The sequence below is a fragment of the Babylonia areolata genome, chromosome 24 (assembly GCF_041734735.1).
Source record: "Babylonia areolata isolate BAREFJ2019XMU chromosome 24, ASM4173473v1, whole genome shotgun sequence".
In the NCBI taxonomy this organism is placed as follows: Eukaryota; Metazoa; Mollusca; class Gastropoda; order Neogastropoda; family Buccinidae; genus Babylonia; species Babylonia areolata.
The window spans coordinates 24665010-24689026 of NC_134899.1; the positions used below are offsets into that span (position 1 = coordinate 24665010).

Consider the following 24017-nt stretch of genomic DNA (forward strand, 5'->3'; position numbering starts at 1 on the left):
TCAGGGATTAGAACCTCGATCTTTGACCACCGGTCACAGCCTGGCACTCCGCCTTGAGAAGTGGACAGGTCAGGTTGCCGATCACATGGATAAACTGCAACCGGGAAGGGAGAAGGGGGAGAAGGGAGGGGAGGACGGGGTGGGGGGGCTCTCCACCCTTATTGGGTACCAGCATAGGGTGGGAGGAGGGGGGAGGGAGATGGCGGAAAGGAAAGGGAGGCTGGGGGTGGGAATGCATGCCTTATGTGGAACTGAGTGAGATGAAAATCTGTTCAGTTCATCCAGCACTGTTGTAGACGTGTATATCACGTGGCTTCACTTTTCAACGTCCGGTGGTAGTTCTTTCTCTGTCTCTGGACCTTGCAATTGGAATGACCTTCCTCTTTCGCTTCGTCGGGTCTCCGCACTCATCTCTTTCAAGTCTGGCCTTGAAACCCACCTCTTCCCAAAATAGCCTCCCTTCCCTGCCTCTTCCTTGTCTTCAGTTTCTCCAGTTTTCAAGTAGAGTTATGCATGCGTGTACTGGGTGCGAAAGCGCTTTGATTTGTCTCTGCACAAGATTCAGCGCTATATGAGTATTATTATTATTGTTATTATTATTATTATTATACTGATTTTATTTTTCTTTGTGTTTCTTCTGCTTAAAAAAATCTTTATTCTATTTTCAGTACCAGTATAACATAAAGAGTTCATTGCTACCTTGGTTCGTAGAGATCTGGAGATGTCGGAGAATATTTTACTGAGAAACAAGAACTTTAAATGAATAAACGAATGAATAAATAAACAAATAAGTAAACGAATGAATGGATAAATGAACGAATGACTGAACACACACACACACACACACACACACACACACACACACACACGCACGCACGCACGCATGCATACTTGCAGGAAATTAGTCGGTTCCGTGCTGTGCATTGATGCTCTGTGCAAGTGTGGCAGGGAACCTCAGTCTTACCTCCACCCCATACCACAGTGACGATATCCCATTGTCACAGACAGATACACATAACAGTATCATTTAAACACCGTGCTTGTGGTGGTGCTATGGAAACGACAGAAATTTCGCACAGTGGTTGTGTGTGTGTGTGTGTGTGTGTGTGTGAGAGAGAGAGAGAGAGAGAGAGAGAGAGAGACAAAGACAAAGACAAAATCTTTATTATCGAGGGTAATAGATAAGCAAGTAACATGCTTTTTTTTTACATCCAGCCCTCGCGCTAAAGAAGGAATAAACCTGAAGAAGCGAAAATGAGCAAGAAGAGAAGAAAAATCAAAACACAATCAAAATACACCATTATTTTACCATTCACAGCCATTCCACAAAAAAGAAGAAGAAGAAGAAAAGAAAAAAATCATGAAACACACACACACACACACACACACACACACACACACACACACACACACAAAGTTTGTTGTTGTTTTTAATCGGAGTAAACAACAGTCCTTCCGTCCATCCTTCCATCGAACTCAATCCCACCAGTTCACACACACACACACACACACACACACACACACACACACACACACACACACACACACACACACACACACACACACACACACACACACACACACACACAAACTGAATGCACCCACTCAAGAGAGAGCGAGAAGGAACCCACAAATTGTCGAAAGCAATATTGGAATTCAGGTGACAGAGAGAGAGGGGGGGTGGAGGGGGGCGCTGGGGGACGGGGGAGGGGATGATTTGGCAAGTGGTGGCAGGTTTTATGTCATCCTTTCCAGGATGTGGATCGGAAGCATCGGTTTAAGGGAGATAATCGGTAACATTGCTAACAACTGATAATGGTTACAGAGTGCTGTCCCTTCATCAGTTTACATTTCCACGAGCAATATTGAATCAGTACATTCCTTCTCCTCATCCTCCTTCTTTTCGTCTTCTTCTTGTTTTTGTTTTTATTGTTATTGTTGTTGTCAGTTCAATGTTGTTTTTAGTTCTTCTTCTTCTTGTTCTTCTCAGTTCATGGTGTTAATATCTTGCGATAACTGATTTCAAAATCCGGCCGGCGGCCGAACGTTGCTGCATGCACTGACGGATACAGGAAAATGGAATATATGCAGGAGTCTGATCTTCATACTTCGGTTGAAGTCCGTTAGGGCTGCCTTCTGTCTCCCACGCGCTTCAAATCAGTGAACATAAGTTCATCATCAGTGTCGCCGGGCCGGACGAGAGTAGGCCTACTCAAGACCGGGATTGCCAATGGTCAGCCGGCATCCGAGTTGGAGGACTGACAAGAACCGTTACAACCTTTTGATTTGCAGACGACATCCACGGCTTCAGTGGAAGGTAGTGGGCAAGAATTCGTCCAGCGTGTTCAGACATCAACAAGATGTGGCATAGAAACCAGCGCCAAAAAGTGCAAGTTGGTGGCCGCGGTAGCCACTGACTCCGTCAGTCAGGGACTGAGTTTGACTGAGACCACTGACCATCTGGCACAGCTGCTGATACAACTAGTGTCCAGGAACAGAAGCTTGGCGTGTTCAGTAGTTCACCTTCCTGGGATCGGTTATCAGCAACGAAAGATCGAAACCAGACGCCCTCTCAAGGGTAGCAAAGCCGGACAACGACATCAGCACCGGCGTCCACTGAGAGTGAAACCTGGCTCAGTTGCCGTGCTGAGATGACTGTATACCTACGTTACATATCTAAGTTTTTTATATAAATTCCTTTGAGCATATTCTTTATTCTTTGTTCATTTGTTGAAAAGGGTAATTCTGCTGAAGATTTGTGCCTGTCTATTTTTATGACTTGATAAGTTTGCATTCAAGCCCATCGTTTGTTTTCCTTGACCGTTTTTCGGTTTTGTTTGTGTAAAAAGTCATCAGTGGTGGATCGATTTCCGGTAAGATGTCCGCATGTCGATGTATCATTCATTCCGATGCGAATCATTTGAACGTCAGTCATGGCTACATACCACGACGAAATAGAGATAGAAGACATGGAATATGACGAAGATACAGAGACATATTATTATCCGTGTCCATGCGGTGATAGATTCGAAATTACGAAGGTGAGGGTTCAAGTTATTGTGAAATTAACCAAGATTTGCTTTGTTCGTTGTTTTATTTCGCTTTTGAACTAATTTGAAGTGGCCACGATCTGGGTTGTTTACTAAGACCTTCACGTCCAACATGTGCTCAGTATATAAGATTTCATCTAACCTTGATACAGCAGAAAATATATTCTCCATAACGATGTGAACATGCAACAGTGTTTCTTTACTGCTTTGATCATGCGATGTTTTACTTGCAGCAGATCGAATCATGAATTGCAAAACCACTAAACTCTACACAAATCTTAATTGCAAACGTGTATTTAAGAAGGCTTATGAAAGCAAAAGGGTCAAGGGATTCATGGAATCCATTTCAAGTCCCTGCTACCAGTAATGCTTTTTAGTAGCAGTACTACAAGTACAAATCTTTTTTAAATTTAATTGAAAAAATAATACCAATTACTAGCACTAGAATTACTATTAAAACAAGTTCTGCATGTATAATTAAGTTTTACTTAAGATGTAGCAGGAGATCTACATCACAAATGAAGTCATATCATTGTTTATCATTTTCTCATCTTGCCAAATAAAATTCAGTCATCAAATCAATAAATAATTCTCTCTCTCAGTAACTGAATATGTGAATGATATATTGAACACTGACTTCAGACTACAGAACAGACACTATCAAGCACTGTACTGTGTCAGTGTATGACGTAGTTGCATTGAAAATACATGTCCGATAATGTCTTTAGTGAATAGTAGAATACTGATCAACATGTAGACAGCATAAAGCATTACCTTTGTGGTCATACCCAGTGAAAACAATAAAAAATAATTAAAAAATTATAAAAAATAAAATAAAAATAAAGAAGATTGCAAAATCCAAGGTTGCAAAGCCTCTTGCCTGTGCAATATCAGTTTATCATGCCATGTATATATATATATATATATAACCAGTGACAGAGATGACATAATGACAAATGGAGTTTGCATTGATTATGACAAAGTATCTTTTTTCATTTTTTTTTTTTTTAACTGAAAAAAAAAAAATCTTTTTGTTCTGAGAAGAAAAATTGAGATGCTGACTTGTACACAACAGACTTAAAATAAAGTTAACAACTGATTTCCAGGGGGGAAAAAATAACAGCATTTTGTTTTTGTCATGATATTGTGCTTTTGAACGTGATGAATCATGAGTGTGACAGTTGATACATTTGTATAAAAACTAAAAAAGCAAAAACATTTGGCATTACATTTGAACATCCTAACAAACAGCATTGTTTTAGGCAGATGTTTGTGTGTATGAAAATATGTTCAGTTGATTCATAGATTTTACTTTTTGAGTTTGTTGCATTATAATTAAGTTTTTGAATTTGTGATGAATGTAACATAATGATAATAATTTCAGTGAGTTTGAACTCATAACGATATAAGCAATATGTTGATGACAATAGTATTGTGTGTATGGGTATACATATTCTTGATATTGTATGTCATGTGTTTGTACTTTTTTCTTAAAATAAGGTGTTTTATTGTGCAGACTACTTTCTAAGTAGTATACACATGAACATATGATGTGTACATCACTCTACTCTACATACATACTCAGACCTTTAATGTCTTCTCTTATTATGATTATAAGTCATTTTTTGTCTTCTTCTTTAGTTCTTGGTCTTATTCTTCTTCTATTCTTCTTCATCAGTTTCATGCACAACTGGTTATGAAAGACTTGCTGTTGGGATAAGAGTGATGCCACTATTATACAGCATTAGAAATAAAAGATTTTTTTAAATAGTGAAGAAAACTTCAAAAAGAAAAAAATAAGTTGAAAACTTATTATGATAAAATAGAATCTATCTGTTTAATGTCTTTTCCTCCATAGTTCTTCACTCCTGAGTGCAAACCAAGTTTAGACTGAAAACATAGAAATCAATGAGGATGCAAAAAACAAGAGGAAAACATTATTAACCCACTTGGGAGAGGAGAAGTTGAGTACTTCGACTCATAGAGTCTTCAAAGCAACTGAAGATAGCAGCAGTCACAAGTGCAGTTATCTGGCTGTTGAATAAAATTCACTTGTCTTGAGAACAGTTCACTGCTACATACATCAAAGACATGAATCATGCCCTTGAGTTCTTTCACAAGTTCCATTTCCCCAACCAACTGGAACCTCCTCTGCTCTTCACCATGGACATCACCTCACTCTACACCAACCTTCCCCACAAGGATGGCCTCTTTGCCCTCAAGCACTTTCTGAGCAACAGCACGTAGAACGTCCTTGTGCCCACTATCCATTGCCTGGTGGAACTAGTACTCACACCGAACTCTTTCCATTTTGGAGACTCACACTACCAGCAGACAAGTGGATTAGCCATGGGAACGCGCATGGGCCCCAGATACGTGTGCTTGTTCGTCGGTTACGTGGAGTCCCAGATCTTCCAGCAGTATAGTGGCCACATGCCAGCCCTTTTTCGCTGGTTCATCGGCGACTGTGTGGGCCTGTGGATAGGTGACAGAAGTGAACTGCTGTCCTTCATCAGTTTTGTCAATGCCTTCCACCCTTCTCTGAAGTTCACTCATGAAATATCTGACAGCTCTCTCCCCTTCCTGGATATCCAACTCATGATCACACCTGACAACCAAACCATCTCAACCTCAGTCCACTACAAGAACACAGACTCATATTCCTACCTGCTCTACTCCTCAAGCCATCCAACCGCCACCAAATGTGCCATTCCATTCTCCAAGTTCCACCGCCTCAGACGCCTGTGCAGCAATGAGGAAGATTTCCACACCCAGGCAGCCCAGATGATCAGCTTCTTCAAAACATGAGGATATCCTGAAGAGTTGATCCAACAGGCACTGGACCAGGCCAAGCGCATCTCCAGAGAGAAGGCCTTAACACCCAAGACCAAGGCAGATCACAATGACCGCACTCTTTTGACTCTGAGTCTGACATATCATCCTCACAACAAGGAAGTAAAAAAAAAAAATTCTCTTCAAGAACTTTCCAATCCTACAGTCTGACCCCAAAGTTGGCAAGACATTCAAGAACCCTCCTCCGATGGCCTTTAAACGAGACCGTAATCTGGGCAATCATCTGGTTAGGTCATCATTCCGACCCACAGCCCCCCAGAACCTCCGCTTCCTGGGCAACAGCTGCTGTGACAGACCTAAGTGCAAATGCTGTCCCTTCCTCAACACAACCACACTCACCTTTAAGGGGCCCTCAGGATGCCAGTTCACCATGAGGAGCAGTTTGGCCCTCAGGATGCCAGTTCACCATGAGGAGCAGTTTCACCTGCCAAGCCAGTGATTTGGTATATGTGGTCCAGTGCAGCCTGTGCAGTCATATCTATGTTGGCGAGACATACCGCACACTGGAAGAACACAGCAAAGAGCACAGGGACAGCATCCTCAAGAAAAAGCAAACCCCTGTGGCTATACACTTCAACACTGATCCCCACAGCATAACCCACTTCTCCATATCAGTGGTCTGGCACAACAGCACTGGTGACTCCTTCAAGAGAAAGAACATGGAGAAACAGATTATCCACCATCTCGGAACTACAGCACCATATGGCCTCAACATCAAGGATTAAACCAAATCACAGCTTCCCTCGTCCCCACCCTGCCCATTTCCCCCTTCCCTCCCCTCCCTCTCTTTTTCCTCTTCCCCTGATACTGTATATTGGTGTGTCTACATGTGTACTTCACTTGTGTATTATAGTTTAACTCTGTGTGTGTGTGTGTGTGTGTGTGTGCAGGAGGATTTAGCCAGCGGTGAAGATGTGGCCACCTGTCCCAGCTGTTCTCTGATCATCAAAGTTATTTATGATCTGGTGAGACACTCAGAAAACCATTACTGTTCATTGTCCTCTTCAGGCTCTTGTCTTATTTTTCTTCAGGATTTGTGTAATTATCATCTGAAATTTTATCATTCAAACAAACTCAAGTCAGAACTATGGAAACGTAATTTGATATACTGGTGATTCAGAGTAATAATGAAATGGTTTCTTTTACTTTTCTTTTATCAGTTCAAATTTCATGATATTGAAAAAAATAAACTATAAAATAAAGATACATTGAATAGATGCTTATCATTAAATATGAATCAACAGTTCTACATCAGTACATGAGATGTATGTATACATGTATACAAAAATAAATAGATAAAAGGTCTTGGACAAGCAATCTTAGTTCTGACTAACAAAAGTAAAGCCAGGAAAAGTAATGAGCAATAGTTTGCATGATGGATTGGATGAAGAAAATCATAATGTCTTTTTTTCTTTTGCAGACCTGTGGTACTTTGGTATACTTTATCAGTGTATGGATTTCATTTAAACTGGAGTTTGCCATAGAATATAGATGCATTTTAAGATACACTCATGCAGAATTGCTTTTTGTCAGTTGTTGGCCCAGAGCATTTTGCCTGTTTTGGAATATGTTTTAAATATTGTGCGTCATCAGTGTTTCTCTTATACACAGGTTTATTCAATTCAATTTCGTGTCCTTTTCAACTTTGGTTTTTGGTATAGATTTTTTTCACTTCAGCTCTTTTCATACCGTATGATTACTTTTGTATAACAATTGACAGAAGCATACAATAGGATCCATAAGTAGGAAGTGTTTTTGTCTGGAGTACAGTTATTTCCCTTTCAATGGGGAATTTGAAGCCAGCCTATGTCATTGCTAAGTTGAACCTTGTCAGTGTCACTGCAACTCTTGTTCAGTTGTTGGAGAGGTTGTTTTTTCTTCTTCTTTTTTTTTCTTTTTTTTTTCTTTTGTGTGTGTTTGTGTTGTTGTTGTTGTTTGGTATATATACTGACCATTTCAAGATCAGTTTGTCAACTTTATATTGAGGCACGAATTGCTTATTGATTTGGGACAGTGTTGATGTTATACTTGTCCTCAGGATTTTAGGATTTTTTTCGTAGTTGTTGTTGTCCTGAGCATTGATATTCTACATTAATAGTCGTTATTAGTAATATTACATACATCTAATATACACACACATGCACACACATGCACATACACATGCACACATGTGCACATACAAGCACACATACACACACTCTCTCTCTCTCCCTCTCCCTCCCTCTCTCTCCCTCCCTCTCTCTCCCTCCTTTCCTCCCTTCCTCTTTCTCACAGTACAGTGGGACAAACCCTGCCTTATATAGATACATTCATGTATATACAAAATAGAGAGAGTCTCTTTCATTGTCCGATTATTCATCTGGCCTCTTGACTTAATGTCCTGCACTGATGCAGGGCTGTTACAGTGCACTAGTACTGTCGTGTTGTTGTTGTTGTTTATCCACAAAAAGTTTGCAAACATCACACTGTATTTCACAGTTGATTTATAAATCCTGTTTCAGGATGATTTTCTGGAGTCTGAAGAACAAGTGCCCCCCGCAAAGAAAGAGTTGGCTCTGGCGTGAGGTGTGTACAGTTCTAATGAACAGATATGAACAGATCAACTCAGATGTCTTGCTGTATTTGTCACTTTAGACTAGAGTGTTGTTAATAATTTGTTTAGTGACAGACAGTGATCAGTGGATGAGTCGATATCATTCTTGTTTATGTCATGACTATCACTGATAAGATGTGACAGCAGTATATATATATATATATATATATATAGGTACACAAATATATATATATATATATATATATATATAATTCATGCACTCAGCTCTCAAGGCCTGACTATGTATGTTGGGTTATATGCTACTGGTCAGACATCTACCTAGCAGATGTGGTGTAGCATATATATGCCATATGGATTTTTCTAAACACTGTGATGCCTCTTTGAGAAACTGAAACAGACACTGTCCTAAAATTTTTATTTAGTTACTCAGAGCAAGGGGTAAAATATATGTATATTTGAAATTGGAGAAATTTATGAAGGTCAGAAATAATAACATGATTATTTTGGTGATGTCATTATTTCTTATTTTATCACCATATTGGTCATTTTCATGTGTTAAACTTTTCATTATTTGTTGAACATATTTTACTTCGAAAGTTTTTATATTTCTTAATGTAAATGTAAGGTAATGAAAATGATGTATGCTGCTGCTGTTTATCATTGTCCCTGAGAATTACATTTCTTTATTTTCTTGATTCTTGGGTGAATGCGTGTGCATGCAAGTGTGTGTGTTGTTTGCAGTGCCCATATATGCAGTATAATTTCATGATGTAGAGTAAATGACATTAATCAGTTAATGGACAAGTAAAAAATAAGACGTAACAAATTGTTTTGATTGTGTGGTTTCAGGGGCTGTCCATCACTTTGCATTGCAGTCCAGCTTGTAAAGGAATTGTGCCTATCTTGAAGCTGAACCACTTAGGACTTAGCCAGTGCTGCTTGCATGGCATTAACACGAGATAAATCACACAATCTGTCAGTTGTTATTATTTATATGTTTTAAGTTTTCTGCAAGCCCAGGCATTGTTTCACTGACATTAAAGTGGATTTGGGTTTTTTTTGTTGTTTTTTTGTTTTGTTTTGTTTTTAATGGTGATTTTTTTCTAACAGAGTTACTTCAAAATAGAATTTTGGGGGGCATTTTGATTCTTTATAACAGTGGTGTACAGAATGTTTTGAAAATTCTTAAGTGAACTTAAACTTAAGAAACAGAAAGGTTGTGGAAAATCTGTGTACATAATCCTGTGAGAATGCCTGCTTTAAAGGGACTGTGAGGCTGTTTGTGAATCTTCTTCTGAAGATGGGGTCAGACGTGTGAAGTGATTCAGTGAATAAAAGAAACAAAAGTGAAAAGTGGAGTGTTTGACCGTCCTCTGTGAGTACACCTTGTCAATCAAATTGAACAGCAAGGAGTTGTGAACAATGTCCTCCACGGCTATGAGCATGGGCTCTTCAGAGGGCACCTGGCCCGAAGAGTCTGCAGGGGAAACTACTCCCAAATCTTCTGCCAGTAGTGACAAACCCACTTCTGTTAAAAAAGAGGTGTCCAAGTCTCCAACCCCGGAACCCAGACCCAAGGGATCGCAAGCCAAGAAAGGTACATCGTCCAAAGCTGCTTCTGCCTCCAGCACGGAGGAGGGAGCTGAAACAAGCAGCCAGCAGCAGAGCTCCAGTCGGAAGAAGCGGGCAAGGGCAACGCCATCTGAAGACCCAGAGACCAACGGCAGGAAAAGTGTATGTACTAGGATGGGTCACCAGAATGATGATGTGTGTGCTGAATAGTTGAGGTGTGTGCTTGTGTGAGTGATGGTGTGGGTTACATTTACAAGAAACTGCTTCCTTTTCAGTGTGAACTTTATTCAACAAGTGATTTTTCATGAGGTGTTATTAGTTTGTTTCTTTGATAGCCATTTTTTTTGTTACACTGGAATAAAATTCTCCCTCTTATCTGTTTCCTTTGAGTATGTGGGCAGGGGGGATACACATTATACATTGGGTGTGTATATTGGTCATTTGGTATGTTGATATTAATATACCATATATAAGCCCCAGTGTCTTTATTTTTCGTAAGGAAGGGGAAGATGCGTCAAAAATCAGTCTTGATTTACTTTTTGTTTTAACCTCAAAAACTGATTAATGAAGGGTGTGAAGAGTGGGAAGGAGGGGATTTTTTTTTTAATTCCTCAGCAAAAATTGACATCAGACATTTTCTTGAACTATGTTAGTTGCTGTCCTATCTTGGCTAGAAGTTGATAGAAGTGGAGAGAGTCTTGCCCAGGTTACATCCCCACTCTCTTGGCATTATATAACATTCTATGTTACCAACAAGATGTGCACCATTTGCAGGCGACCGAGTGTTCTGGGAGAGAGAGCAGTCTGTGGCCGGGGGTGGAAGGGGAGGGGCCTGTACAGGGCAGTTTGCTGGAGGAGGTGCTGGCCGAAAAACGCATGGTACGCTCCCTGTCTTTTCTCTGCTCTCTCTTCCTCTTAGCTTCATGGTACACTCCCTTACTTTTCTCTACTCTGTCCTCATCTTACGTTTGTATTGTACTATTGAATTGTTCTTATGTAATTTGTCACAACAGATCTGCTCTATGAAATTCGGGTTGCCGTTTCCAGAGAGAGGGAGTCACTACAGTGGGAGCACCATTCTTTTTTCTTTCTTTTCCTGCCTCCATGTGTATTTGATTTCCTATCAAAGTAGATTTTTCTACAGAATTTTCCAGGAACAACCCTTTTGATGTTGTGGGTTCCTTTACGTGTGCTAAGTCCATACTGTTCAGAGGACCTCCGTTTGTTGTCTCATCTGAATGACTAGCATCAAGAGAGAAAATACTGGCAAGCATTGGATTTGAACCTGTGCACTCATATTCTCTCACTTTCTAGGCAAACACGTCACCACTAGGCCACCACTTCACACATATTTATTCATACAATCATCTTCAAAACAAGTAAATACAAGGTATGTGTGCTTTTTACACTTCTTTTTTTTAATTTTTATTAACTCATTCTTGATTCTATCCTAGCTCTGAGCTCTGTTTATGCACCATAGTACCTGTTTTTGCTTGAGCAATGTTCAAATTCCTTTTCCTCTTTTTTTTCAATATTTATTTTACTCTATTTCATTTTTAACCTTTCAAGGCACTCTGTTCTGGAGGGGACGCTCACTCAGTCCAGTTTCACGATTCTGCAATTATTGTTGTCAGTAGGAGGCTAAGTAGGTGGTGTCCTGCATATGTTGAATCAGAACAGGCACACTGAGCACCACCAGCATGACTCGGCAGTGGTGTGATCTCTTCCAGTGTGTGGCCTCCTGGAGACTGCAGGCTCAGAGAGTGCAGCAGATGAAATTTGGTGTGGATGTGTATGAGGGGTATTGGGGGTGGGGGGTGTGGGGGGGCTTGGGATGAGCTGTGTGGGAGTAATGTCAGTAAAACTTTGCAGTTGGTGGAGCAGTAGCAAGAAATAGGAATTGAAAAATTTGTGACACGAGTGGTTGTTGGATGGGTGTGCAGGCGCTGATGCGATCACCCCAGGTGATCCAGTTCCTGCAGCAGAGACAGGTGATGATCCAGGCGGCACAGCAGCACGGTCTCCTCCACCCCCACACCAACTCTGCCCCCCAGTTCTGTGTGGGGGAGGTTGAGGAGGATGCCAACAGCTGACCCCCACCATCTCCAGCCACATACCTCTCTCCCTCCTCCCTAGATGTCTCCCTCATCCTTTCCGCCATCCCCCTTCCCTGCCCCTCCTTATTCTCATGTTTGGTCAGTTATGTCCTGTGCACACCTTTGAATTGCTTGAGCTCATGGCTTACTCAGTTTTCTGCTTCTTCTGTAACCTGCAGTTCTGAAAACATATGTGACCCTCCACCGTAAAATGAGTCACAATGCACCAGATGTAATTTTGTTGTTATTGTTGATATATTATTTATCTGCTCTTCAGCAAAAAAAAAGTTTATGAATTAAGACACATTTTATTTGAAAAGTTATTTTTATTTGATTTCTTAATCTGTGTTCATTTTTCTGTGTTTTGTTCTATATCATGAATTGATAAACAATACAGAGATTTTTATATTTCTCTTTTATTTTAAGTTATTTTCTATAGGTTCTCAAGTTTTTTCATTGATACTTGATTTAAATCATCAGCATTTTTATTTTTATTTTGTGCATGTACATCACAGCTTTCATTCTTTTCACAGAACTTTGCAGAATGTTTTATTTATAGTTCTATGATAAAAAGATTATAAAGTTTTGTCAAGACTGGAAATTGTCAAGATAATATCTATTAGATCACTTCACTAATCATAAGAGTATGAAAAAATGATCCCTGATACTTTATGCATTGTATCCGGTTGTTGTGCACATGCCTTCTGATAACACTTTTGAAAATGTCTGTGCAAAGCTTTACAGTTCCATACATGTACATCAGTACAAAAGTTGTGATGAGAAAATAAGTTTGCAACAGTTCACAGTAAATCTATACTATCAATTGTAAAAATTAGTATGATAGTTGTGTCCAACTAATAGTGATACCATTAGGACAGGAGAGGTGGCAATTGCTGTCTGGACTATCATCTTCGTTAGAATTTTATTACATTGGAGAGGGTCTTGCTCAAGTTTAATCTCCCCTCTATTGACCAGGAAGGTTTAGGACAGTCATTTTAGTAGTGACACACTGTTTACCAAGAACACCTATATTTTGAAAGCAGTGATTGGGTGATACAAGTGATAGTTAATTTTAAACTCGACCAATGAAGAGGATTAAGTTGAAAGTTGTAAACCTGTTAGTTTTAATTTAAACATTGTCTATTGATAGGTCTGTTCTCAGACATGAGAAAATGCAAGCATACCAGGGTTGACCATTTTTAGGTCATGTCATAAGCTATTGGAATGAAGAGTGAGGCGTTTTAAACTCACTGAGGCAAAAGAAAACTTAATTATTCTTAAATACTTCAGTATAAGATGGAAGAAAGCCTAACGTCTACTAATATGAGAAGAAAAACAAAAGTTAACTGTTCTATCAAAATCTGAAAATCGACATCATGACTCCTATCTGCCTAAAACAACTTCAAGCAGCAAAGGATATCAGGTGCAGTCTGACCCATATCATGGTGGAGCGTCACATGTGACTGATCATGAGACAGTCTCACATTCCTTTTGAAAGATGTTTATTTTCTGTTGTACTGTTTGCATGGATTGACAGTGTTGATGTGTATTTTGTGCAAGAGTGTTCTCAGCTTTGTGAAGCTTTCTTTTTTTGTAATCCTTAATTTTAAATTTTCCTCAATGATTCTGGAAAAAACAAGCACACTTTTATACGAGGATGGTCTCTTTTGTAGATGCATGAAACGTTTCCTTCTGGATAAAGGAAAAGGTGCAGGCATACAATGATACATGCATGATTACATTTTTCTGTGTACATGCACTTAATTATGAACTTACAGTTAAAGTACAGATGGATTAAATGTTCCCCCTTTTTTTCTTGGTCTTTGACTTCCAGATGCAACTAATAAAGTCAAAATGCAACTTGTGTCGGAAAAAACCTCCACTATGTGTTGACCCACCCCTCCACAACCCCCACCCCATACCCCATAATCCCACCAGTCCGCAATCTCCCATACACTATATACTTATACAGCCCATAACCCCCTACCTACCCCCTCACTACAATCACTCCCTACCCATACCCCACCCCCTTCACCTCCGTCCTTCCCCTGACTTCAAAGGATTCTAAAACCTGGGTCTGATGACTGCTTCATCCAGTGTTAATGATATTTCCCAGCCTTTGACAGTGGCACACAGGTGTGGAGATGTGTCTCGACAAAAGAGATGGTGGTGTCTGATTGGTTGTGGAATATATTGGTCTATGCTGCATGCTGTGCATGTCAGGTTGGTGGTACTGAAACTATATCGTGGAAGACATCAAACTTGTGCAGATCTGTGACATCAGTTGTGTCTTGTTTTTACTCATGAGAAGAAGATTGAGTTTTTGAAAGATGTCAGGTTCATGTCGGTGACAACAGGCAAGCCTGGCAGTTCTCATCACTTTTACGATGAGGTGATTGAATTTGTTCTTTGTTAGGAATTTATAAAGGAATAGATTACAATAGTATGCACAAGCGTACACACAGTTTCACACATGGTCTCAATCATATATGTTACATTCATGCACCTGCATCTTTACACATGCACTAAAAGTATTGATGTATGTGTACGCATGCGCACACACACACACACACACACACACAAAGTGCATACACACTTCCACAAGTACACAGTTATATAGTTCTTTAGATGTTATGTTTGCACCTTTACACACACACACACACACAGTGACAGACACACACACACATTGTTCATGATCTTGATTTCCACAGTATGTAAAACTAGTCATTGCCATTAACTTTGAAAAGGCTTTTGAGGTGTGGAATTGGAAGTCATGCATGCATAACACCCCCTTCCCCAACACACACACACACACACACACACACACTTAATTCCTCACTTGTGAATTTGTGTGTGTGGTTTCTTATAGATATATTGAGAAAGTGAATGTTTATCAGAACACAACACTGATCATAGAATTTATGGCTTCAGAGCCAGTTGGAAGAAAATTGATTTTGCCTATTTTGTGTTTCAGTGGACATTTAAAATTTATGTAGATTTGCAGAGGATACAAATTTTGTTTCCCTTAAAAATGCTATCATGCAGGCCTTGAGCAAGATTTATCAATTCTAAAAGTTTTTGTTCCATTACAAGATTATGAAATATGTCTGCCATCAAACACCAAAGTCATGTTGTAAATTAAAGTGGACCTGGCTTTGTCAGTGAAAGATTGTATACAGTTGTGTATATATTATGTGTTAATCTCTGTGTTTGTGTGTGTGCGCGCACACACCTCTGTGTGATAGTGCCTGTGTGGGGGAGGCTGGGGGTGGTGGTGGGGGGGAGGGTGTGTGTGTGTGTGTACATGCATGCATAAGCAGGAGTATACTTCAGCAACTCTTGTGAATCTCGTGCTCTTAATTCAACACATGCTGGCCAAAGACCACACTGATATATGTACATTACATTTTATTACCATTATATAGATATGTATAGAGAGAGAGAGATATATTTATATACCTTTCAAAAATTAGAATAATAAAGGGGCATGGGCTGATTATATATATATATGTGTGTGTGTGTGTAGAGAGAGAGAAAACAAAAAATCAGAGCCATTTGAATTCTCTCCAAGGCAGTAAAGGAGAGAGCCATTTGTTGTGCCCATTTTCCGTGACTGGTTTCCTGTCTCAGAGGTGGCACAAACATGTGGCTTAAGTCAAGATCAAGTTTTCTCTTGCCTGTGGTTCATTGGCACAAAACCCTCCTCCCACAATATGTGGTCAAGAGACACCATTTAAATTTAGTGGTGATCCCAGTTTCTGAGGAGAAGGGGGAGGAGAATGAGAATCACAATCCAAAAACATACTGAAAGTGCCAGTGACAGATGTGTTTTGTTTTTTGTATTTTTTTATAAGAAGAAAACAAAACAAAACAAGAGAGGCAAGGCCTTCAAGACTCACTTGTGATACACTTTTTAAAAAATCTAATCGTTAAAACGTGTTCTATATTTATTATAAAGCTTCGGGTTAAAAAAAAAAAAAAGTCCTAACCAGATTCGAACCCCACGTGTTTGGGTGAAAAGAAACTGTCTTACCCATTACACTATTGTGGCTCCTTACCTGACGTTCTAAAATTTAATATTTGAACATACTTTTTTAAAGGGTGATAAATTAATTGCGGTATTCACAGTGAGAACGCTGTTTAAATCATATTATTCTGGTGTGTCTTGGGCATTCAAAAATCTTTAAGGGCAATAAAAAAATTTTTTTAAAATTATGTCCGCGGTAAAGCAGACATGGCTATCACCGCAATCACACTGCAACATTTAGCCGTTTTCTCTAGATCTAGATAGATGTACAAGTTTATTTACACACGCCGGGAATGTAGTACTACACGGTCGATTCAATTTCTCTTTTGTGTTCATTCTAGTTTTATAGTTTTAAAGTTGATATGAAAATTTAGTATTTTGTTAAACTAATAACGTAGAGCCAGGTACAAGTACTTCTAAACGTCGTATGAAGTGAAAAGGACTTCATTTTGAGAAAAGTCAAGACTGGAAATTTTTTCATTTCATCAATTCAAGGGTATTAACTCGCATGGTTTACAATTTTTAACTGTGAATTCCGACTGATTCTGTGGATATTTTTATGGCAGTTTGGGGCATAATCCAGAAAGTGATGAGGCGTTCACAAATCTTTCTCTGAATAAATATTTAACAGTCTCCTTCTCCAACTTTCCATCACATGTTATCGTGTATTGTCCATTGAATATAGGATTGAACGGGCAGGTCAACAACTTGAAACAAAATGGCGTTGTTCGCGTTCGCGAAGAATATGAGCACACGCTTTGAATGTGTATAAATATGTGTACGCAATTGATTTTTGCCCATGACCTTCAGGGCTCAGCCAATAGATCTATAAAGTCCACTTGTCATATTGATTTTAGTATTTTCCGAAAAAGACCACTTGGGCGAATGAACATAGTGAAAGCCCTGTACACTGAGAGTAAAAACACACAAGCTTTTTATGCATTGAGTATAATTTGAAAATGTAATGTTTAAGATGAGAAAGATCAGTTTAAAGCAAATTAAGTCCCCTAGCATTAATTACAGATTAATTTCCCTTTTTTACTATCTGCACCAAAACGTTTGCAAAATAAATAAAACTTCCATGCTTAGCAAAAGAAGTTCCTGTTTGAACAAAAAATGATAATAATGACTGCTCTTGTTGTTGTGTCAGAATATCAGATCAAAGTGCCAAGTTTAGAGAATAAAAATATATAAATATAACAGTAAATGCAGTTTGCATATAATTTGGCTTCTTTTTTTATTTTTTATTTTTTGGTGCCCATCCCAGAGGTGCAATATTGTTTTAAACAAGATGATTGGAAATAACTGAATTTTTCCTATTTTTATGCCTAATTTGGTGTCAACTGACAAAGTATTTGTAGAGAAAATGTCAATGTTAAAGTTTACCATGGACACACACACACACACACACACACACACACACACACAGACAACTGAACACCGGGTTAAAACATAGACTCACTTTGTTTACACAAGTGAGTCAAAAATGTCTAAAGAAAAGGGGGGCGGGGGGGTGTCAAAATGTGTAGCAGCATTTTCTGTTTCTCAAGGGCAAATCCATATACTACACCAACTCTGCAAGGCAGATGCATGACAACAGCATAAACCAACATGGTGGTTGTCACTGAACATTTTTAGGCAAACAAACACTGAACATCACAAAAAGTGACGTAAATAGTGTAACATAATATGATAGAACATGACACTGTAACATAAAAGACAAGAGGGGTGAACTTTTTTTTTTCTCTAAGCCCAATCGCTATTGTATTGTATTGCATTGTATTACTTTTTTTGTCACAACAGATTTCTCTGTGTGAAATTCGGGCTTCTGTACCCAGGGAGAGCACGTCACTACACTACAGCGCCACCCATTTTTTTGCTCTAAATGCATGCTGCAAACGGGACCTTGGATTATCGTCTCATCCGAATGACTAGCGTCCAGACCACCACTCAAGGTCTAGTGGAGGGGGGAAAATGCTGGCGACTGCCGGTGTGATTCGAACCAGTGCGCTCAGATTCTCTCACTTCCTAGGCGGACGCGTTACCTCTAGGCCAACACTCCACACTCAGTTTCAAAACTGTCTTCAGTGTCGGAGAACATCCCCCAAAGCCAGTTCCAGTCGTCCCCAGAAAGAAGCCTTGGCACTGTCCTCATCCATCCATTCCAGGTAAGTTGTGGTTTGCAGTATTGCCAACATGGTGCTTGACAAATCACGGGCCTCTGTCTCATGTAACATCAGCAAGATCATGATGTCGTCACGTTCCATAGCAAGGGTCTGGCTCACTTTCAGTTCAAACTGGCACCACTGACTGCGTGTAAAATCAGGCGAGAAGACCATCACATATCTGTCGCTCTCCTCAATGCTGTCGGAAATATTGTCCACGATGTGTTTGCCTGGCAAGAAATCTCGCTGGTGGACGCACACTCTTAACCGCCATTTTTGTTCCAGCACAGGGAGAAGTTCTTTGTGCACCCACTCCACGTCTTCCTCCGCATAACCCAGGAAGACATCGTAGCGAAAACCACGCATCTGCCTCTCTGCATGTCGCCTGCTCCTTTCATGCAGACCTTGACACAAGGAATACAGCCATAGTCTGATATGCCAGCGGTAACCAAAGACACCAATGAAGAGGAGGAAGACAATGATGAAAAAGCAGGTGAAGGAGATGATGAGGATGTAGACGGATGTGTCCCAAATGCATTCCTACACAGAAAAGAAGAAAATAAAATAATGTGTACTTGATTAAATGTTTGAATGTTAAACGTATATACAAGGGAACATGAAGTTTGTCAAGCCTAAACGTTATTGTGTCAACCAGCTTAACTAAACAGATTCTCTTGAAATAAAACTGAATGACTAAGGAAAACAGCTGAAAATGTGTATTGAAGACATTTGTTTGAGGAAAAATTCATTTGTTTCAAATAGTCACAGCCATGTTGAAGAATTACACATATGGGTCGATTACATATGTCACACTTTAGACACTTCATGATGAAAAACAATATATATATATATATATCTTCTTCCGCGTTCCCTTGCCACGCTACATTTTCAGTCCGGTCAGGACAGCAAAGTCCGCGGTCCGTCGCAGGGACCTCACCGGTCCCCACAGTTTCTCCTGGAGCTCCACTGTGCTGGGCCATGCCTGGTGTCTCAGAGCATTCTTGTGTTGCTCTTCCAGTAGCTGTGGTTGGGTCCCTTTGAGGCTGGAGGCCCGGCGCTGTCACCGTCTGGAGAACCCCGGGATGAGCACCATACCGTTGTTTGTCTGTCTGTGTGGCCATATTGGGTGTGATGCATAGTGCCTGGTCTTCCCCTGTGTTTGTGACTCTGCAGGACTGAGGTCTGCCCACTGGCCTCAGCCGGCACGTTCCGACTTCAGAGCAGCTCATGGTTTTTTGTCGAGTTTTCCATCTCTTAGACGTTTGCCTGTTACGGCTCACCAACACCATCTGTCCGGCTATTTAACCCATAGCTGGGGGTCTGGTTCGCGTGGGCATCAGGGCATGTCCACATACCGGTGGGCCTGTATGCCGCACGTCTGGGGAGCCAGAACCTCCTCCGTCATGACTGGTCTTGCCTACGACCCTCCTTGAGTGGAGAGGCCGAGATCTAGTTTTGTTATCGCGCCAGTCATCCGCGCCCTTGTCGCGTTAGTCCTGACAAGTCGTGTCCATCCTGCCCCGTGTCCCACTGAAGGAACACCCACACTGACGTGGCGTGGAGGTGCGACTACGAATTCACTCTTCCCCCGGAGAGGAAGAGATCTTCGCAGGACACACACACACACACACAGACACAGATATATATATATATATATATATATATATATATATACACACACATATATATATAAAGAGTTTAATTTTGTTGACATTACTGTTCAGACTTCAGGACTGTTGTGATGTAAATGAATAACTTTTTTTCTGTGCCTGAAAAATATTTTCAAGGTAAAAACACACCATTCATGAAATTGAACTTCACTGATCTGAACTAATGTCTGACGTAAGAGCTTAATATATTAATCAACATATTGAAGCATGTATAGAATGTGTATTAATACTTAGAATTACATTTATTACCTCTCCTATACATAAATAATATCAATGATAATAATAATAATAATAATAATAATAATAATAATAATAATAACGTAATGATGATAAGAATGATAGTAATAATTTACATAATTTGTACAGCACACTTTCTCCGACAGAGCTCAGGAAAGAAAGTTTTACTAATTACTATTCTTTCTCTACCCTCACACCCCCTCTCATGCTTCATACATACTTTGTGAGTTGGCAGGCATGGGGCGGTGTTGTAGGAATAAAAGACAGAATTTTTGTGGAAAAGATGAATTTCTAGTGAAGAGCATAAGGCAGAGACAGTCAGATGAACGGATATGATGTGGAAGGTTGTACCAGATATTAGGAACAGCAGAGAGGAAGGAGTCTGTACTAACATGGGGAGTCTCCAGAAGGTAACAGTCTGAGGAAGAGAGAAGTTCTTGGGGGAGGGGAGGGGGGGTAGGGGGGGGGGGGTCTAAGCACTGAGGTCAGAAAGATGGGTATGTCCAGATGAGTGGAAAGCTTTGAAGCAGAATATTCCCATGCTCCAATAAGTTTTGATTTGTAATTAACTTTAAAGTGAGGTTCACAAGCCTACCTGTGGGTTGATGTGGAACTGGTGAACTGCCTCGTTGTGGACATTGTCGCACCTGTATCCAAGATCATCAAAATCAGTAAACAGTCCCGGCCTCTCCCTCATCCATTGTTGAAACCACAGGAGGTCACAGCCACACTGAAAGGGGTTGTTGCTCAGGTCTAAGCTGACCAGTCTGCAAAGGTATTAACATTCATCCTCGGAGCATGATCAACAAAGCTTTTTTTTTTTTTTCTGTCTCTCTTATTGAGATAATAAAGTTATTCTGATTCTGATTCATGTTGGTTTTCTTTTCTCTTTTTTTTCTTCTTTTTTGTTTGTTTGTCTTTTTTGTTTGGTTTTTAATGGTACTATCACAAGAGGCAAAATAGGTATTTTAAAGTGTACACCATTAGTAACGTCAAACCCAGCCTTTTTAATTTTAGTAATTAAAACAGGTTTGACGTTACTAATGGTGCAGTAATTAAAACAGGTTTGACGTTACTAACGGTGTACACCTTAAAATACCTATTTTGCCTCTTGTGATAGTACCATTGTTAGCCCCGTAAATTTAATACCATGTCTCCTTTGTTCGAACAATACATGAACAATTCAAAGCTATACGCGATAATCGTTTTCTGTGGTGAACAGCTTGTGGAGAAACTAATTAAAATCAGAATGTTGATGTGATTCAAAACTGTGTTGCTAAAAAAATAGGTCTGGAAATAATAATAATAATAATAATAATAATACATAATACATAATTTTTCTATGGCGCGATATCCAGCACCAATGCTGCTCAAAGCGCCTTACATCATCCAGCCGATTACTAACATGCCTTAAAAAACACCTCGGCAGCTCTCTGCCAGCAAAAAAACATACAATGTGTTCATATAAATCAAAAGCATACCTCAGAAATGAATCCGATGATAAAAACTATCTAGTAAATAAGGCTAAGATTAAAACAAAATGCATTTCATAGAACACACACACACACACACACACACACACACACACACACACACACACACACACACGTGCGCGCACGCTAACATTAAATATCAACTGCACTTAAAACAAAATTGCATAGACATTAAAATGTTTCTAACATAGAATTCTGTTCGGACATACTAACATACGTGCACACATATGGGGGTTAAAAATAACCAGATAGAAAAAGGACATCACATCTAAGACCAAAGTACATAAAATACACAATGTATTAAAAAAGGATAACAAAAAAACTTGTAAAAGATACTTGCTAACCAACATACTTTGGTTTAACTGTTCCGCCCAGAACAAGACTGCTTTCGGAAAAGGTATGTTTTCAGATCTGACTTAAAGAATGCAGATCAGAGGCATTTCTAAGAAATGAAGGTGGAGGATTCCGCACTTGGGGAACCTGAGCTCTGAAAGACCTATTTCCAGCACATTTCAGATTAGTTCTTGGGACCTTAAGCAGCTTTTCAGAACTGGATCTTAATGTTCTGTGCGGTTTGTAAGTTTCCAGTACAGCCAGTTTAACCGATTCAGATGAGGTGTAATATGATCAAATTTCTTTTTAGCGTGAACCAGTCGTGCAGCATTGTTCTGAATTTTCTGTAATCTGTGGATGGAGGAAGATGGTAAACCTGCAAGAGTGGAATTGCAGTACTCCAGTCTGGACAGGACAAAAGAGGAAACTAACTGAGCTATGTTTTTCTCTGTTAGGTAGGGTCTGACTGAGGCTAGCCTACGAAGATCAAAGTTACATGAGCGAAGCAAGAATAAAATTTGACCGTTCACTGTCAAGGTTTGATCAGCATACACACCCAGGTATTTTGCTGATGTTTGGAATGCTACTGATGCAGGGCTAAATGTGACTGGGTGCAGCTCGGTCTACTACAGCTAAGAGTTCAGTTTTGTCTTCATTCGCTGAGTGGTTAAAGCTATGGAATTTCGGAAGGGTGGTTGGTTCAAATCTAGCAGTGCCTTCTGGGTCAGCTGGCATTGGTTGTGCCTGAACCACTTCTGGGGCACACATACGGAGATCAAGCTGCCTGTTTATTAAGTCAACGATCCTGCAAAGTGTAATCCATGTGCAATTTCAACAGTCTGTGAAAACGGTTTCTGAATTTGTTAGTTCACTGCACCATTAGGACTTTAATGAGAACACTTTTTTTTATTATTAAGAATGGGCATGTGAACAATTGCCAACAGCACAAAACAAACAGCATCAACATTTAAAAAAAATCACCACTTGACATGGTTACTGTTTTCCAAATCAAAGACAGCTACAATGACCGGCAGGCCAAGCAGCATGGCTGAAACACATTGAGGTAAAATCATTTTTGCTATAGCTAGCACATTTTGGCATGATTACAATCACATAGAGAACAAAGCCACAAATACACCCATTCTCCCTCACTACACACACACACACACACACACACACACACACACACAGAGAGAGAGAGAGAGAGAGAGAGAGAGAGAGAGACTCAAAACTGTGGAATTTGCAATATACTTACTGCTGTTGTGTTTGTACACTGAACGTATCTTTGGTAATCTTACTGATGTGATTAGAACCCAAGTCCAGATGCTTAAGCCTGGGCAGATGGTCAAATGCTCCATCAGGCACAGAAAACAGTGAGTTCTCATATAAATACAGATACTTCAAGTGGGGGAGATTGATAAATGTGTCAGAGCTGATGATTTCGATCTGGACTTGAGCCATGTACAGGATTTCGAGATTTTGCACAGGCTGTAAAATCCGGTGGAGTCTCTCCTTGGAAACCTTTTTGAAAATGTTCCGATTCAGGTACAGTTCTGTTAATCCTGAGCAGCCAGCTAACATGTCATCACTCATATCACTGGAGGAAAAGTCCACAGAATTGTAGCCAATACCAAGATACTGCAAGCCTGAATTATTGAAAGCGTAGGCATTGATTCCTGTGATCTTTCTCTCAACTTCATTGACAAACAGTTGTTTCAGGGCAGGAAATCTTAAGACAGAGGAGAAATCTGCAGAAAATATTTGAATTGTATTGTACTGCAGATCTAAAACAGTTACACGTGGGAGACACACTGGATCAGAAATAGAGGAGATGTGGTTTTTAGCCAAATTCAGTTTCGTTAAACTGGGAAAAAAGCTCTCGTTCATGCTCCCCCCTTTACAAGTGGCTGGAAAATTATACAACCGATTCCCACGAAGACTCAGGCTCTCCAAGGAGGGAAGGTAAG

General features: G+C 39.9%; 3 protein-coding genes across 3 annotated transcripts in view; 2 read left to right on the forward strand and 1 right to left on the reverse strand.

Moving 5' to 3' along the window:
* The first annotated feature begins 2870 nt into the window (after positions 1-2870).
* Positions 2871-9445, forward strand: LOC143298897 (diphthamide biosynthesis protein 3-like). Its single transcript, XM_076611917.1, has 4 exons — positions 2871-3041; positions 6794-6868; positions 8405-8468; positions 9307-9445. Exons 1-3 carry the CDS (start codon positions 2934-2936, stop codon positions 8465-8467), a joined length of 246 nt encoding a protein of 81 aa, XP_076468032.1. The 5' UTR covers positions 2871-2933; the 3' UTR covers position 8468; positions 9307-9445.
* A 434-nt stretch (positions 9446-9879) lies between these two features.
* LOC143298896 (uncharacterized) lies at positions 9880-15363 on the forward strand. The gene is made up of 3 exons (XM_076611916.1): positions 9880-10191; positions 10804-10908; positions 11973-15363. Exons 1-3 carry the CDS (start codon positions 9880-9882, stop codon positions 12120-12122), a joined length of 567 nt encoding a protein of 188 aa, XP_076468031.1. The 3' UTR covers positions 12123-15363.
* An 89-nt stretch (positions 15364-15452) lies between these two features.
* Positions 15453-24017, reverse strand: part of LOC143299008 (toll-like receptor 2) — a 10027-nt gene continuing 1462 nt past the window's right edge. The window contains exons 1-3 of the mRNA XM_076612078.1: positions 23306-24017; positions 20820-20991; positions 15453-18857 (exon numbers count right to left, since the gene is read on the reverse strand). The exon at positions 23306-24017 is cut by the window's right edge and continues 1462 nt beyond it. Of these exons, the coding sequence (XP_076468193.1) occupies positions 18237-18857; positions 20820-20991; positions 23306-24017 (1505 nt within the window). The 3' untranslated portion in view covers positions 15453-18236. The remainder of the gene's footprint in view (positions 18858-20819; positions 20992-23305) is intronic.

Bases quoted from the DNA above. Each gene is read 5' to 3' on its own strand.
- LOC143298896 (XM_076611916.1), top strand. From the start codon at position 9,880: ATGTCCTCCACGGCTATGAGCATGGGCTCTTCAGAGGGCACCTGGCCC. The intron at 10,192-10,803 runs GTATGTACTAGG...CACCATTTGCAG, and splicing joins AGACCAACGGCAGGAAAAGT to GCGACCGAGTGTTCTGGGAG. The intron at 10,909-11,972 runs GTACGCTCCCTG...ATGGGTGTGCAG, and splicing joins TGCTGGCCGAAAAACGCATG to GCGCTGATGCGATCACCCCA.
- LOC143298897 (XM_076611917.1), top strand. From the start codon at position 2,934: ATGGCTACATACCACGACGAAATAGAGATAGAAGACATGGAATATGAC. The intron at 3,042-6,793 runs GTGAGGGTTCAA...GTGTGTGTGCAG, and splicing joins ATAGATTCGAAATTACGAAG to GAGGATTTAGCCAGCGGTGA. The intron at 6,869-8,404 runs GTGAGACACTCA...ATCCTGTTTCAG, and splicing joins TCAAAGTTATTTATGATCTG to GATGATTTTCTGGAGTCTGA.